The sequence below is a fragment of the Coffea eugenioides genome, chromosome 8, assembly GCF_003713205.1.
Source record: "Coffea eugenioides isolate CCC68of chromosome 8, Ceug_1.0, whole genome shotgun sequence".
NCBI lineage: Eukaryota > Viridiplantae > Streptophyta > Magnoliopsida > Gentianales > Rubiaceae > Coffea > Coffea eugenioides.
Window position 1 is genome coordinate 40,859,859 of NC_040042.1, and position 18,330 is coordinate 40,878,188.

The 18,330-nt window shown below is 34.4% G+C and overlaps 2 protein-coding genes across 2 annotated transcripts; both read left to right on the forward strand.

The window, feature by feature from the left end:
- The first annotated feature begins 524 nt into the window (after positions 1-524).
- Positions 525-4,155, forward strand: LOC113781646 (amino acid permease 8-like). Its single transcript, XM_027327603.1, has 7 exons — positions 525-645; positions 1,473-1,700; positions 1,839-1,932; positions 2,287-2,504; positions 2,802-2,941; positions 3,255-3,482; positions 3,579-4,155. The coding sequence occupies exons 1-7, from the start codon at positions 534-536 to the stop codon at positions 4,008-4,010; spliced, it is 1,452 nt and encodes a 483-aa protein (XP_027183404.1). The 5' UTR covers positions 525-533; the 3' UTR covers positions 4,011-4,155.
- Positions 4,156-5,878: 1,723 nt separating this feature from the next.
- Positions 5,879-8,422, forward strand: LOC113781645 (receptor-like protein kinase 5). The gene is made up of 2 exons (XM_027327602.1): positions 5,879-7,739; positions 8,016-8,422. The coding sequence occupies exons 1-2, from the start codon at positions 5,981-5,983 to the stop codon at positions 8,369-8,371; spliced, it is 2,115 nt and encodes a 704-aa protein (XP_027183403.1). The 5' UTR covers positions 5,879-5,980; the 3' UTR covers positions 8,372-8,422.
- Positions 8,423-18,330: the final 9,908 nt, after the last annotated feature.

Below are 18,330 nucleotides of genomic sequence, written 5' to 3' on the forward strand. Positions count from 1 at the left end.
ATTTTCCCACGAGAAAAACAACAACATTAGAGGGTAAACTGATGTAGACAGTCTTATGCGTGGGAAAGGCCATGCTTTAAGAGATAAAGTTACCTAAATGCTTTTGTAATGCTTGGCAATGTAGAGATAAAGTTACCTAAATTTACACCTAAAATAATGATTGGGTTTTGCTATGCAAGTTGAGTTTTCCAACTTGCATGCCCCTATCTATACAGGACTCATCTGCAGTCAAGTTGCACCACTTTGTGAAACACGAGACTTCAATATTTTGTTATTAACAGCCCAGACATCTACTTGAAGAAAGGGTGCACAAGAAAGAGAATAACTATCAAGACCACGCAGCCTATATATATGGGCAAGTGTCTGAGGCTCAGACTGTCATCTCTTCACTAGATAAGTTGCCTCAAAAAGATTCCACTGAAATGTACTTTTACTAATTATTCAAGAGAGACAATAGTTAATCATTTGTACCACTAGGTATACTAGTTCTAGTTTCCCTGTTTAACTTGAGAAAATCAGGAGGGAACCAGACAATGGTGAGTGCTGATGAAATGCAATTCCACCTCGAGGCGTGTGAACATGGCCTGGAGGTCCAGAAAGGCACAAATTTGCTGCTAGATGATGATGGCAAACCCAAAAGAACAGGTATAAATATCATTTATCAGAAACCAATCTTGCTCTCTTTCTTTTCAAAGTTTTAAGAATGCATGAAAGGAGTTACCGTGTGATGCTGCCCTTCATTAGTCATAGTGCATCATGCATTCTGCCCACCTCAGTTTTAGCGCTTCAATAATTTGTTTACTTTTACTTGAGGTACTTTTTCTCTTTTTCTACATAGTTATGCTTGGAAAAGAATCAGAAAGACAGTAACTCATGTTTATGGTAATTATAAACTTCTGCTTTGTTCTGCCTGTTTTGGAGGGATGCTCCCCATTCATTGTCTTTTCAACCCAACTTCAAAGGCTTTGCATGCATCTTTGTGTCACTATGTCATTGGAGAGAGTGGAGTCACGCATTGACAATTTGCTTATTGTCTGCTTACAGACTTTGTTTTGTGTAGTAATTTTCTCATTGGTGTCTATCTCATTTAAAAGGTTAAGCTCGTGTAAGTAGGCTTAACATGCGCGCTCATTGTTGGCAAAGGTAGTAATTGACTCTTGAACTTTTGCTTGCTGACTTCTATAGCGAGTTGTGTTACCAACTCATCAGACAGCTTATCAGAGGAGTGATTTTCACACATATAGAGTAAAATAAAGATCAGGGGAAATTTTTCAGATGATAACAACCTGCATTGATGCTGAATTCAGTCTTTTCTTGGCTTCTTTTTCTAACCTGAATACTGATCCCAATACCATTTTCTGATCAAAACTGAAACAACATTTGAGTTTCATTTTTTGGGAAAAGAAAAGGTTTTCTCATTTCTGTGCATCTATCTCGTTCTAAAAAGCACTTTCCCCATTTTATATATCCAGGAACTGTCTGGACTGCAAGTGCACACATTATTACAGCCATTATAGGCTCTGGAGTCCTATCACTTGCCTGGGGTGTGGCACAGCTTGGTTGGATTGTGGGAGTCACCACTCTCGTAGTCTTTTCTGGGATTACTCTGTATACCTCCAGCCTTTTAGCAGATTGTTACCGGTCCCCTGAGACTGGAAAGAGAAACTACACTTACATGGAAGCTGTCAAGAACAACTTAGGTATTCATTCAAAAGTTTAGACGCCTCTAGTAGATTTCTGTCTGATGAAAGATTTCTGATCAACATAACAAAGGACTTAGCATGATAAAGCACGTGAGAGCTTGAGCTTTTACATGTTATTATTTGCTTCTTTAACAGGTGGAAAAATGTATATTGCTTGCGGAATGGTGCAATATGCCAATCTCTATGGGATGATAATAGGCTATACCATTACCGCATCAATAAGCATGGCGTAAGTATGCTTGTTCCCAAAGATTATAGAGAAGCTACATAATTTCCGCAGGCAAAATCAGCATGCAGATGCACACACAAACACATGCACAAAAATGGGGGCCAAAAAAAGTTAAACTGAACGGCAGCCACCCCCCCACCTCCAAATTTGTACAAATAAAACAGCATGGCCTTCTTGACTAACTGAAAATTTTGCTCATTACCTTTATTGTAGCCTACTGGATTTTATCTTGCTCAGCCCTTGAATAGTTCCCTCTGAAATGCTTATAACTTGATTACCTGAAGATGCATCTTCATTTCATATTAAAGCATGTCACTGAATATTAAATTTAGTTGGATCGATGGTCCATTACAGGGCAATACAAAAATCAGATTGCTTTCATAAAAGAGGCCATGAAGCTTCATGCAGTGTTTCAAATAACCCCTACATGATTGGGCTGGGAATCCTTGAAATTTTCCTATCCCAGATTCCGAACTTCCACAAGTTGTCAATGCTTTCTATCGTTGCGGCAATTATGTCTTTCAGTTATTCTTCTATTGGAATGGGGCTTGCCTTTGCGAAAGTCATTTCAGGTAAAATGACTAAATAGCTCGAACAAGTTTTCTTAACTCTGTGAGTTGTGAAACAAAAATCTGCAGTACTCTTTAAGATTCTTACAAGAACATTGGGACTTCAAAAAAAGGGCGCTCAAGTTCAAGACATGAGCTGCTCCTCTGGACATGTATCATGTCATCTACTATCCTGGCACAGAGAACTCGTAAAGCAGGAGTTTGTATTGACAGGAATATATGAGAACTTGTGCATGATTCTAATCACTTCGTAGTTTTTTCTAATTCTTGAAAAATTCATGTGGTTATTTCTGTTCGCAGGAAAAGGAGAGAGGACTACGTTGACAGGAGTAGAAGTTGGGATTAATTTATCAGCAGCTGAAAAGACCTGGAGAATGTTCAGAGCATTTGGAGATATTGCATTTGCCTACACATATTCTCAAATCCTGATTGAAATTCAGGTAACTGAATGGCCTATGCATCTTGATTCTCGGTGATGGCCAATTACAAAAACAAAAAGATTTAAGACCAGTTTTGTGATCAAGGTCTCTTGTGCTTTTGTCGTCAAAGTCATTACTGCGTGTTTTTGGTTTTGCTAGATGATTGCCTCATCAGGCCAAAGGCCAGATGACAGCATCTAAGTGCCCTAAATTAGATCCTGATGTTTGGTTATTGGATGTCCCTTATGAGTGAATATGGCAGCAATATGAAATGCTGATTTGTCAAAGTATGAGCACAACTCATGCTTATCAATCACTTTCTCTGTCTCCCTAGGATACACTAAGATCACAGCCATCAGAAAACAAAGTGATGAAAAAGGCAAATATTATGGGAGTGTTCACCACAACTACATTCTATATGATGTGTGGCTGCTTTGGTTACGCTGCATTTGGGGACAATGCTCCAGGAAACCTGCTAACAGGTTTCGGATTTTACGAGCCATTTTGGCTGGTTGACATGGCCAACATTTGCATTGTGGTGCACCTAGTCGGGGCATATCAGGTCCAAAAATCTGCTTAAAACATTTGTATCCACTAAGTTAAATGAAAAAGATTCATGTTTAAGACTGAGAGGTTCGTCTTAAATTTTATTTTACAGGTGTTTTCACAACCATTGTTCAGTGCGTTTGAATCATGGGCTATCTGGATGTGGCCTAATTCAAAGTTTGTCACAGAAGAGCACTTGATAAGCATAGGCGGTTCCGCAAAATACAGATTTAGCACCAGCTTTCTCAGACTCATCTGGAGAACATTATTTGTGGTATTGGCAACAGTTCTTGCAATGGCAATGCCATTCTTCAATGACATACTTGCACTTCTTGGAGCACTTGGATATTGGCCATTGACAGTGTATTTCCCTATACAAATGTACATTGCACAGAAGAAAGTTGGAAGATGGTCCTCAAGGTGGATTGCTCTGCAACTCATAAATTTTATCTGCTTGCTTGTCGCTGCGGCTGCAGCCTGTGGCTCAGTTCAAGGACTGAGCAAGGATCTCAATGCTTTCAAGCCTTTTAAGGTCGAAGACTAGTAATCATAAACACCTTGGTCTGCAATCATAAAACTGTAGCTCTTTGCTGTATGCAATATTGTCCAAGTAAGCTCAAGCTTACAATCTGATGCCTGTTAAGCTCCTTGCTGGCGTTGAAATTGAAAAGAGGGAAGATTTTCAAACACTGTCTCCATCTTAGACTCTGCATATTAATTTAAATAAGAAGTATACTGAATTACAAGCAAATGTGCACATGTCGGGCAAATGTGTACTCGGATCACTTCAATCCAAGGGCTAATTGCTTAGAGTCCGTTCGTTCAGAGTTCAGACCTACTGCATGTTGCATAATTTGTCCAACGTACGGTTTAAACACCATATGAGGTCCATACCATTAGTCTTGAATACATAGTAGCAATTGTATTAGTCTTTAAGTACAAGTACTGTGGGATATAGGTGTCAAACCACCCATTTAACTAAATTTACTGTACCAGTCCATGAATGGATGGGTATGGATATTTTAAGTTTTTGCATATGGGTACAAATAGGTTACCTAATAAATGGGTATTATTGGGTAACTCGTCAAACCCAATTAATTCATTTAGAATTATCTTCCCCCAAATCTCTTCTCTTCTCCACCCATTTTTTTTTTCAGATTTTTCATTTTATCATGATATTAACTACTTTTGTTTTATTATTATTATTATTATTATTATTATTATTTGTTAGTTTTATCTTATCATTTTATTTTTTTATTAGTTTGTTAACTTGCTCATTTTTCAGCATTATCAATTTATGATAAGTTTTAGCCTCTTTTCCTACCTGTCCAAAATGAAATTTTAAATTTACATATGAAAAAAATGTTAGGGGTTCAAAATTTTTGGATTAAGTTTTTATGTTAACTTTTACAGTACTTAGTTCAAATTTTTATATTACTATTATTTAATTATTAAATAGTATATAATTTTGCGACATAGAGTACAGATGAAAAAAAAATTGGTAATTAGGCTTGTTGAACATTATAAGTAAATATTCAAAACTAATGAAATAAGTAAATATTTAAAACTGATGATAGCTTAGTTTGCAAAAATGAATTTAAATGAGTTTACAAAAAGTTAAAATAAATGGATTATAAATGAGTAATTAGGTTATCCAATTCATTTTTTGACTTATCCATTTATATCCATCTAATTAAATGGGTATAAATAAATTGACTCACTTATACCCATTACTCATTTTATCAAACTCAAACCCGCCCAAATCACCCATTTTGACACCTCTACTGTCTGTGGGAGAAAACCTATTGATCTACGTAAGCTTTGAACAGAAATCCCATAATTATTGTTTGGATTACTATTATCAGAATCGGGATTTTGGAATCATATATATACACCCTGCTTGGATTGCCATTTTTTGCTAGAAAATTGCGTCGTTTTCTGTGATCACATTTTCCTATTACCTTTTTCCCTCACATACATCAAATCGCTACAGTAATTTTTTCATGAAAAATGATGGAAAATGCAATCCAAACAGGGTAGAATTCCTCAATTCTCTAGTAACTTGGAGGGTTTTGGACAAAACCCAAGTCTGATTCCAATTTAGAAATGGGGCCCGTCTGCCACCCATTAAAAAAATTAATATATAATTATATACATATATATAATTATAATTATATATTTTACTATAATATTACTATAATTACATAATATATTTATAATTATTATATGCACATGGCCAATGGTCCTCCTTCATCTATACGTTATGCAATCCAAACAGGCGGGCCGCCTCAATTAATGCAGAGATGGCTGACCAAAATCAATCTATATGCTGTCCTCAACTCAGCCTACCGAAACTGAAAGAAGAGTAGAAGATAGGCATGATTATTTCATAGTGACTGGACTGAAACGCTAAGCTGACTTGACTTCTATTGCATACATTTCCAAATAAATTTCATCATAATTTTCAAGTTTGTTAGACGACTAAATGAGCTATGAGAATTTGTCTACACAATAATGTCAAAATTGCAACATTTCCTTCTGCTTCTCGCTTTCACAAGTCTTTTGATGCCTTTGCTTGCAATTTCACCCGCAACCAGAATTGAAGAACAGAGAATTCTACTCAAAATCAAGCAGATTTTTGGTAATCCACCAAGTTTAGAATCTTGGAAGCCATCATCCTCCTCACCCTGTGACTGGCTTGAGATTTCTTGCAGCAATGGCACAGTCACTTACATTTCTCTTGGCCGCAAAAATATATCTACAACGCTGCCCAGAATCATATGTGACCTTCCGAATCTCCAAGGCATTGACTTTTCCGACAACTCCATTCCCGGCAACTTCCCTGATTTTCTTTGCAGCTGCAAGAAACTTAATCATCTTGATCTCTCTGGGAATCATTTTCTTGGACCAATTCCTGATGATATTCAATGTTTATCAGGGCTTCGGTACCTCAACTTAGGATACAATAACTTCTACAGCATCCCTAAAGGCGTTGGGCAGCTGCAAGAGTTAACATCATTGACGATCTCGTGGAATAGCTTAAGAACTATTCCAGTACTGGAGATTGGAAATTTGTCCAATCTGGAAGAGTTGAGTTTGTCAGTTAATGAGGGGTTGGCTCCAGATGAAATTCCCCTGGAGTTTGCTGGGCTAAAGAAGTTGAAGTCGTTATCCATGGGCCAAACAAATTTGATAGGTGAAATTCCGCAGTTTATTGTTGTCAATCTAACAAACCTTGAAACTCTGGACCTCTCAGATAATAGATTGGCAGGATCTATACCTGGAGGTTTTAACAAACTGCACAATCTTCAAACTCTATTGCTAGGTTCCAATCAATTCTCTGGATCGCTACCATCAGGTATTGTCAATCCAAATCTTAAAGTACTTGACTTGAGTAGCAATCGACTCTTTGGGCTTGTCCCTGATGAGTATGAGAAAGCAGATTATACCTTGAGTTTCAGTGAGAACTTGAACCTGTGTACTGACAACAAAATTCTTCAACTTCCTCTTTGCACTAAAAAAAAAGCTCATATGTTGCTCTACATTCTCGCTGCCATCTTTGGTTTTATACTTGCTAGTGGATTATCTGTCTATTTCTTAGCTAAGAAGTATGGTCAGCACAGAAGGAAAGTACATACTAATGATATTCCTGAGTGGGAATTCATCTGGTTTCACAAGTTGAATTTTACAGAGTCAGACATCTTATCCAGCTTGTCAGAAAATAATCTGATTGGAAGAGGGGGTAGTGGGAAGGTATATCGGATTATTATCAATCCAATTGGTGAAAAAGTTGCGGTGAAGAGGGTATGGAATGACAAGAAGTCGGACCAAAGGCTTGAGAGGGAATTTCTTGCAGAAGTTCAAGTACTGGGGATGATTAGGCATTGCAACATAGTGAAGCTCTTGGGTTGCATTTCTAGCAAAACCACTAAGCTCCTCATATATGAGTACATGGAGAATCAGAGCCTTGATAAGTGGCTGCATAAGAAAGCAGGAAGCACAACTTCAGAAGCTTGTGATAGTACCCCAGGAGATGTTCTGGACTGGCCAACAAGGCTGCGCATAGCCATTGGAACTGCTCAGGGGCTTTGCTACATGCACCATGACTGCTCTCCACCTATAGTACATCGCGATATAAAGTCCAGCAATATTCTCTTGGATTCGGGGTTGAATGCAAAAATAGCAGATTATGGACTTGCAAAAGTTCTGGTGAAAGAAGGAGAGCCTGAGACAGCATCTGCAGTTGCTGGAACTTTTGGTTATATTGCCCCAGGTACATCTCTCCTTTCCTCTTCTTGCAGCTAGGGTGATTTTTTTCACATTAAGAAATTCATCGTTGCGGGTTGCACCATTTTCCCTTATGGTTTTCACCTTAAATGACACTTCAGAATAGAGGAGTGAACCTCAACCATATTTTTCTGCACTCTCTACTCGAGTCTCAATTGAGTTGGAATGTTTAGCCCTCTCTTTACATGCCGACTTATCAGTATTGAATCTTGTTCTCATTTTCTGTTGAGAAGCTCACAATTTCATACTCACTTGTCTGCAGAGTACGCCTACACATCAAAATTAAATGTGAAGAGCGATGTCTATAGTTTTGGTGTGGTACTGCTTGAGCTAACAACTGGAAGACAACCTATAATTGTGGATGAACAAATGAACCTTGTACAATGGGCATGGCAGCATTACGAAGAAGAAAAGTCAATTATCACTGCTTTGGATGAGGAAATCATGGAACCATGTTACTTGGAAACAATGACAGCAGTGTTCAAACTAGGACTCAAGTGCACTAGCCCTTCACCTTCTCAAAGGCCTGCCATGAATGAGATCTTGCAAATTCTTCTTAGCTGTCCTATTAATTTTCCTTCTTGGCAGGAGTCTTCTGTTGTACTTACTGTCCACTAGAAATTCAGTGATTATGCAGATTCAGCAAAACCTAACACTTGTGTCCACAAATGCTGGAACCATGAAAAGCCCTGATTTCATTTCTAATTCTGGATGGTGATGTGCCAAAATCTTTAATAATGTTCCCTGATGGAAGCATAATTTAAAAAGTTCCTTGATCAATAATCATGGCAGTGGAAACTTTTAGTGTATTACCCGTCCTCAATCCAAGCCTCCTATCTTTCTATTTGCAGACAGTTTTGACTCAGCATTAGAGCCTTAAACATTGATGCCCAAAAAAAAAAATAAAGGACTTGAATATAATCCATCGCGGTTAAAAGAACTGAAGAATCAGGAAGCCTGGAAAATAAGCTGTTCCAGAATGTTTCCTTCAAGAGAAAATCATCTTGTCTTTGAATAACCAAAAATAGAGCAACATATGATGCGAAGAACTCAATCCTTCTGCAAATTGTACTCAGATTTCTTATGTGATTTTGTAAGTGAGAAAATTCTATTGAGACATTCAATTTAAGGTTACAGATCTCATTAGGATGCTTAGTCTTGTTTCAAGGCACCGTTTCTGTTAATTAAAAACTCAATTATCTATTAGTGATTTTTATGGCAAGCATCATTGAAGAACACCATCCTATGATATCTGGAGCTGTTACAGTAATTTGATCACTTTCTATGGCGTGTATTTGTTGGACCGCCTGCCTAACTTGTTATTTTTCTGATCATCAAATCTTTAGTTGATCCTTTTCTTCCTTCCCTTGTTGTTATGTTCGATAATATCCTACTTGATCCATGAACCCTAAAGTCCAAGTGAAGTATATGGCTGCAGGCTACAGACTTGACTGATTCAGTTCTTGATTTGCATACAGTTTTGAAGATCTGTGTTCGTCCACTCAGAAGACAAAAGCTGCTCATTAGCATGTATTCAGATCACTTGCACCATTTTCAACTTACGAAATCATGCCCACAAGCCCATAAAAACCTGTCCAAATTTTCGACATCTTATCTGCTGAACTCCTGTGTTCTGTTCTCTAATTGGGCATTGCACTTGTGGTTAAACATTGGCTTACAAAATTCAACAGTAACCAGAACAAGAAATTTCTTTTATTATGCACTTGGTTTATGAGTTGATGAAATGTTATCAGATCCCAGTTGGCTTTCTAGTAGTATTCTCTGTTAATTTGTATAATATGGTTTCTTATTAGAAAAATGAAAATCCAATATGGTTTTTTTTGTATACATATATATATAAAAAAAAATTCCTTCCCAAAGTAGAGATTTCACTATCTGAAGTAGCTACTTCAAAGCTCTATTATCAAAGTATCTATTTTGGGAAGCATTTAAAAGAGTTGGACTATAATTTTGAACAAAAATGGGATAATTTGTGTAAAAAAAAAAAAAAAATTCCAACTTACCACACACACATTTATCGTAACCTTGTATTTAGACATTTTTCCAAATTAACTTGTCTCTACAAAAAATTTAACACCTAACAAATCTCCTCACCCTTTAGCCAAACTCTTTATTTAGACTACGGTATATTATTAAATTTTTTATTCGTAAAATCTAGCTCTTTTTCTACATAATACCTACTATTACCTACTCACGACCTGTCAGCCAGATCTTTTATTTAAATTGGACTATATTTCTTTACTTTTAGTTTTGTAAAATCTAGCTTCTTTTCTACGTAATACTTGTCATAATTTTGTCCCCATGAGAGCATCTATTCAGCTTAGAAATGAAAAAATATATATATTATTATTTCCTAATATGTATGCTTCTTAACTTGTCAAAGTTTATATTTTTTTTCTTAATTATTAGGGTCAGCCTAGTGGTTAGGAGAGAATTTTTAGAGTCTTCCCGCTATCAGATTTTGAATTTGGTACTTGGCAGTTGGGTGTGAGAGAGGGTTAGGAAGGAAAAAATTTGTTTATATTTTTTCTTTAAACATTAATGGAGTTGGATGCTTACTGCATAAGATTTATTCAAAATTAAAAAAAAAAATTTACACACGCGATATCCCAAATTGTTAGTCTAAAACAAATTTTATATTACAGTGTGAAAAATATTAATCTGTGTTCTATCCAAGTAAATTTTATAGCCTGTATGTTCATTGATTAGCTGCTAATTATTAGATCGAAGTAGGCATAAAACATATATAACTCTTTTTGGAAAAAAAAAAGACATATGTAACTCACATGAACTAAAAGTATTTTAGGATCAATCCTTTTATGTGGAGTTTATGAGCCCTAGTTGTTTTAAAATGCGATCTAATTGTTATATTCTTTTTCTCCTTCTTGTAGGAACTGTTAGCAACACAACAATATCCAAAAAATGTGTCTTTGAGTCCTTGGATTTAGGGGGGAACTAGATTTTAAATTTTTTTCCCAGATCCCCTAACGTGTTTCGATGACTTAAAAAGAGATTTGCATTTGAAATTTATGAATTAAATTCGTTTGGATTAAGGAATTTGACGAAGAATTTGAAATTCATCCAAATCGTTTTAATATTTTGAATTGTTTAAGAAATATTTGGATTTGTAATTCACCAATTATCGAAATATATTTTAAATACTGCGATAATTGGTGATTCATAAATTCAAATGCTTCTTAAATAATCTAAACAACTAGAGGGATTTGAGAAAATTTCAAAATTTTCATCGAATCCCTCAATCCAGGCACAGCCTAGAGGAATTTGTAGAGTTGAAACTAATGAATTTCAATTACACTAAACTTAGGTATGATTCCAAATCCCTCCTCGTCACATAATATCAATTAAACAATGTAATTCAATTAAATTAAAATATGGATCTCATGTCAACTCATTTCAAATCCTTCCTTAAACTCAAACCAACCAATCTAAACGAACCTAAGACATAATCAATGTCATGGAACATTTTGTAGAGGAATAACTTATCAATCAATAAACAAATAAATAAATTCTCATTGCATGGCCTGCATCCATCTATCTTCTCTACATGCAGATGCAAAACCAAGCTGAAAATGACGTAAAAAATTGCAAAAAAAAATTGGTCTGTATTTGTTGGACTGCCTGCCTAACTTAGCTATTTTGCAAATCATCCAATATCTAATTGATCCTTTTGTTTTTTTTTTTTTTTGCCTTATTATATGAATCAAGTCCATGTGGAGTATATAATTTGTTTCTTGATTCATATAGCATAATTTTCAAGGTCCGCCGGCACCGCACTCAAAAGCTTAATTATGAAACTTTTGCTTAAGAGCACGCTTTCAGGTCACCTGCCATTTTCAACTTGGAAAAGTTGTCCGTGCGCGCTGCTACAGAAAGGGACCTCCCTGCCCAAATTTAGTACTGTCTTGACTGCTGTGGTCGTACGTATTCTCTTTGCTAATTGGGCATTTGAGCATCAAGTTTTCTCATATTAATTATAATAACGAAATTGCTAAGCATGAACTTAGGCCCTGTGAAACAACCTAATTTAGTACTTAAACTTAATAAATTCAGATTTTAACGTGTTCAGAAGCGTTTGATGATAAAAAATAGAACATCTAAATTAATTAGATGACACTGAATTTTTTAAACAAAACTTGTTTTAAAAAATAAGTGATAACTTATTCAGTTATCACTTAATGCAATACATTCTCAAACGCATTAGATTTAGTGCTTAATAATTCATTTGTTTAAAAGATTCAAATTTCAGTTTTATACTTCATTTTTATCAAACGCGCACTTAGTTTATCAGTGCCCAGACCTGTTGGCTAACTAGGGGGGCTGAGGATGATCTTAGTCAATTTCTGATTCAAAAAAATTGTATTTACTAATTCCTAGGCTTGTAATGATAATTATGAGGAAGAAGAATTATGTAGTCTTGTAGCAGATTGTTGCAGGGTCAACGATGCACAATGGTATTTTCATAACATAAAGCTATTAAATCTACTTCAACAGCACAAAAAGTATTGTGGGGTGAGTAAAGCTCCATGCAGAAGTTCTAGAATTAGTGGCGGCCTAGCCCTATGCAATAGGAGTTGGGGACTATGGTTCAACGCTTGATTAATGACTAGCCACTAATTTCACTAGGTAGTTGGGCAAATTTGCGTTTGCTTAAATTAATATTTATGAGTTTACTTAATGAAAAACTACGCTTTGCTAACAATAGACACGGTATTGATAATACGCGCTTCGCGCGAAGTGGAGTCTGCCGAATAACTAAAAGGAAAACTATGTGCGCAAAAACAAGAGGAACAAAGTGGACGCTTAAATGAATAATCTATTTTTTTTGACATAATGCCCACAAAGTTATGAAAAAGAGAATTTAGACATCGAAAACTGACTATTCACCATAAATCTGACTAGTTAGGTTAGATTTTTTGCATGTTATTGACAATAATATATGTTGACTAATTATTAAGTATAATCATTCGTTCTATCTAGTGGCAGAGCCATGTTGAGGCGAGGGGTGGAATTGTAACCCCTTAATTTTCTAAAACTTTAGTATAGTCTATAAAAATTTTACAAATTATAATATAGTTTCACTCTTACCCTCCCTGAATTTTGGTAGTGTTCCCTTTAACCTCAATAATTACCAAAGGCTGGTGGCCACCACCTAGCCTTTAACGCTTTGGTGGAGTGGGAAGCAAGGGTTTGAACCTTGCCTCCCACCAAAATGCCACATTGTATGGTTTTTTTTTTAAAAAAAAATTCAGTCCGGTGATGGACGCACCCATCTGATCCGATGATGGTTCTGTTCTCATCCATTCCCTGTAGGTCCAGTTGGGCCTCCCCCTAGTTAGATTAGGATAGAGTAGAAGGAGGGATGACGATTGACAAAAAAAAATGATAAATAAAAAAAACAAAAAAAAACCTCATAATTACCTTCCAAAATTGTTAAAATCTTTTACAATTGTCATCTCTATTTCCACAATGGTGAACATTGAACTAAACTATATTACATGATGTTATTTTTTTCCTTTCCATTAAGTGTAATTTGTTTTTTGTAAGCAAATGGTATTTATTTAATATTAACTTTTTTTACACGTCCATTTATATGAATTACAAGTCCACGAAACATTCATTTAACAATTCAATTGTGTATAAATTATCTGCCAATTGTATATATTAATTAGAATATACATCTTATATTCTTACTCATAATTTTATACCATTGAATGAGTTGAAAAATAATGAATTTATGATAGCATGTTTACTATAACAAATATTTCAGAAATCTACAATCCAACACTTTGTAAATTTAAGCTAATATTATTGCACTCCCTGAATAGAGGCCTTTGCCTCCGCCACTGATTCTATCAACAAAATTATCGACTTTTGTAGATTAGAAAGAATAAAAGAATTGTACAACTTCGTATTGGACGACAAACCATTCTCAAGCATTGTCCCTCGTGTTTTAAGCTCCAATCTAAATAACAGACAGATTATAATAAAAAAAAAATTGAACTGTGCTCTGTGTTATGCCCATTTAAATAAAAACACACATATAATAGAAGAAACGCAAATAATAGGTCAAGTCATCGTTTATATTCGAGTAATCTCGATATTTGGTTAAGGAAAAGTTTACAAACTGAGCTTATGCGTCTAACATAATTAAACTGCACTTTGGTGAAGAATATATTCGGCTGCTAAATAATAATATGCATTAGCTCAAAAAATTAATACTTCAAATAATTATGATGTCCCCATTTATTTAAAGTGCATTCAACTTATTGAATTTCCATCCGTAATTATTTTGGCTGCGCATCACACATTTGTTGTTGCTATAATTCATGCATTGAAATGAAAACCAAAATCTAGTTTTTTTTTTTTTTTCTCTGTAACACTTGCTGTACTTTTTCGTTTTCTTTTTCTTTTTCCTTCTTTCCGATGGGATCATTTATTGATCTTAGAAATGAAAAAGCTCATAGTATTATATCCTAGGAATTTTTTAAAATGATTTTCAATGTAAATTTTCTTTAATACTAGGAGAATTGAATGTATATCACTTAAGATTTATTGAAATTTGAAATTTTGTTTTGAAAAAATGGTTTATAACATCCCTCACATTTTGTAAAATGACTTTTTTTATCTCTCATTTTTAAAAGTTTAATTTACATCTCTTATAAATTTACATTGGTCAAATTTAGTTCCTATCTACGTTTTCGACTAGTTTTCTGTCGGAATCCACCATGTGCATAACACGTGATCAAGTTATAATTCATTTTGTAAAATGTGATGGACAAAAAAATTCATTTTATGAAATGTGAAAACTATAAACCAAATTATATAAAATATGATTTTCACACTTTTGTGCCTAAAAAATTGATCATGTGCAAGGTATGTGGTGGATTCCGATAAAAAGTTAATCAGAAATCTAGATAAGGATCAAATTTGATCAATGTGAATTTGTAAGGGACGTAAAATTATACTTTTAAAAGTGATGGACGAAAAAAATCATTTTATAAAATGTGAGGGAAGTTTTGAACGATTTTCCTTTTTATTTTTACACATTTGACATACGTCAGGCTTGTTAGTGTTTTGTCCTAATAATTTAGGAAACACCCTATATTCTATCCAAGTCAATTCTACTTTGTATATTCAATGATTAGATATAAGTACAGTAACTCAGACGAATAATTTAAGGATCAATCTTTTATTTAACGTTTATGTGCCCCCACCATGCCAAACAATTGCTATTTTCTTCTTCTCCTCCTTGTAGAAAATTTTAGCAACACGAAAATTTCCATGAGTGAAATCAATGTCGGATCAAGAAACAGAATTCAAGGGTAGTCAATAATAGACCACGGGATTTTAATCAATTTGACTAATCTACCAATCAGCTCAAAAGTCTCCTAAATTTCCAGTTAGCTGCCACTTGCTTGTCGCGGACCCCTGGTGTGAGACACACCGTTGTTTGTCTTCAGGCCACTGAATTCTTTGACCGTGGAAAAGGCCATTCTCTATGTTGTGCAGTTGTCAATTAATCTGGGGCCTGAATCTGATCCTTTCTAGACTAATCAGGCTGGAAATCTAATTGTGTAACCTCTGAGTGTAATCTAATTGTGCGTGTGTGTTGGTTTCTATCGTTTGACAGAAAAAAAAAAAATCAGGCTGGAAAATATAAAATCTACAGTACTAAGAGATAGAAATAAGAGGAAATTATTTGGATGACCACTAAACTTTTAGAATTGTTGAGTTTTAATCACTGAATTATTAAAAGTCTAGTTTTGATCACTGAATTATCTAAAGTTTAAATTTCACGTCATTCTGTCAAATTTAATCGTTAAATATGCTCCCTTCTTTTGTCTCGTGAATCGTACGAATACTCAAATCTGTAATGTTTAACGATTAAATCTAACGGAATGGCTCGATATTTAAACTTTAGATAGTTTAATGATTAAAACTAGACTTTTAATAGTTCAATGGTCAAAATTCAACGATTCTAAAAGTTTGGTGGTCATCCAAATAATTTGCTATAGAAATAATGCCCTAGAACTTAAGGGTTCTGGGTTCAAATTGTCCTTCTTCCTCTCATTTATTGTTTCTTAAGTCCCACTCAGTTCTTGATAAGAAAAAAATGATAAAAATAATAATACACCATTTGTTTACATGTCATGATTTAAAACAATTATATGGAGTTTACATTGCACAGTTTCCTTTGAACTCCTCATGCACATCAACTTCAAGCATTTCATGGCCAGAATTTGAGGTTTTCCATTACCAATGATAGTTTTCAGTTTTGTTCAATTCTAATTAGGGATGATAGGAGAAGTTTTATGTGGTTTTCAAAATATTGCCGAAAGAGTGGCATGCTAAATATAATTTCAAGCTTTTACAAATCTTTTTCTTCAAACTTTATGAATAGTCAAGCACTGTTTCAGGGTTAACAACATGGTTAATAAGAAACGGAAAAGAGAATGAAAATTTTTAGAAGTTGAACCTTCATTTCATGACGAGTAACAAAACTCTTCAAGATTCATTGTACTAATATTTAAGTCTTCTTTCTCCTTTATTTAGAAATAGACAAATCTTTCTTCTTCATCTCTATGATTCTAAAATACTGCAGCTTTGAATGTCGTTATGCTTGCTTGTGGTATTGGGAGCAGTTGTGGACTTATGGTGGAATCTCTTTGATTACCTAAGAAATTATTAATTTCCTATGCTTAATCTGGTTATGAACTTCACTATCAATGCCTAAATTATGCATCATTGAAAGGAAAATTTTAACTTCTCCCTTTGCCTTGGCCTCAAATTGGCTTTGCTAGGCAGAAGCTTCTTATACGGATTCTGGCTGGAAGGAAAAAGGAAAGATACAAATGCACTGCCTGGTTCGTAGCCATGCAAGAGAGACTTCTAGTTATCATGTCTCGAGAGAATTTAGCGAGAAAAAACAAGATATGTGTATAAATCAGACGGCAACCAAAAACCACAAGAAAGAAACACATGAAAAGTAAGAGGAGTTATTATAAACTTGGGACTACGACGATTACAGGAGAGTTCTTAAAATCTTTTTTACAATCAGATTTAGGGTTCGAATTATGTGTCTAGCTAGCAGTTGAATTTATGTGCCTGACAATGGAAAAGGGTTTAAAGAAGGATTGAAGGATTAAAAAAAGAAAACCTCAAAGTAAAATTCTCTTAGTTTTCGTAGAAAGATTGTTTGGGAAGATGAAATAACCCAATTTCCAACAAGAAGACCGTGATCTTCTTCTCGTGGCTTTTGGTGAAAGTGGTTGGAATTTGCATTTGATTTTGCTAGGAAGTTTGAAGACTCGTAGTGCAGATGCCGGCATCAGTCAGGAAGACTCCTAAATTTTGTTGCTCAAAATTAACAAATAAATCATTAAATAAATTAATTTTACATACACGGACAAGTTTGGATGTATTATAATTAATTTTAAGTTAAATTTTAAATTTATATTTTGCATAGATGACATACCTATATAACAATATTGTTATTAAATGTACAAGTCTTAAGTTGTGTTTGATAAAACTGAAATCAGAAAATTGAAAATTGAAATCTAAATTCTAAATCCATTAAGCTATCGTATTAAATCTGATACATTTGAACGTATATTAGATTAAATGATAAGCGAATAACTTGACACTTATTTTATTTTTGGAGCAAAATTTATCTAATAACTTCAGTGTCACTTAATTAATTTAAACGCATATGAACATGTTAAATCCAAGTTTCATCATTGAATTAGGTTATCAAATGCACTCTAATTGTGCATTTGATAAAACTGAAATCTGAAATCTGAATCAATTAAGTTATTGAATTATTAAGTATTAAATCTAATATATTTGAGTGCATATCATATTCATTGATAAGTAAATAGTTTATCACTTAATTTTGAAAGCAAGTTTTGCCTAAGAAATTCAGTGCCACTTAATTAATTCAGATGTTCAAATTTTTGTTATCAAACGGTTTGAATGTGTTAAGATCTGAATCCATTAAATTTAAGTGTTGAATTAGATTATCAAACAGAGCCTAAGTTATAAATTAGACGAAATCATCATTAAAGCTTCATAATATAAAAAAAAAATCTTGAATAAATCTTATATACTCACAGTGTATATATATTATCACAGTTGTATGTACGGACATATGAGTAAAATTTGGAATTCAAATGAGTTGTAATGCATTGACGGTGAAGATTAATCCAAAAATCTCATGCTAGAAAATAAGATTCCTAGCTTTCAAAGTACAACGGACCCACGTGAAATTATTTATTAGCTTAGTCCAACCCGTGTAAAAACCAAACTCTAAGCTCCGGCCCCCCATTATCACTTTCACTCCCAGTCTCCCACTAACTAATCAGTTTATTTTACTAACTTTGTTTAGGATTTGCTGACCGAACCAGTAAAACGTGTAATAATGAAACGGTCATATGTGGTCCAATGAATCATGATTAAACACAAGCTTCCTCTTCTCTTATTCACACCAATAAATCCCAGCAAACATTCAAGAGCTGGCCAAAGTTTCGAAATTTAAC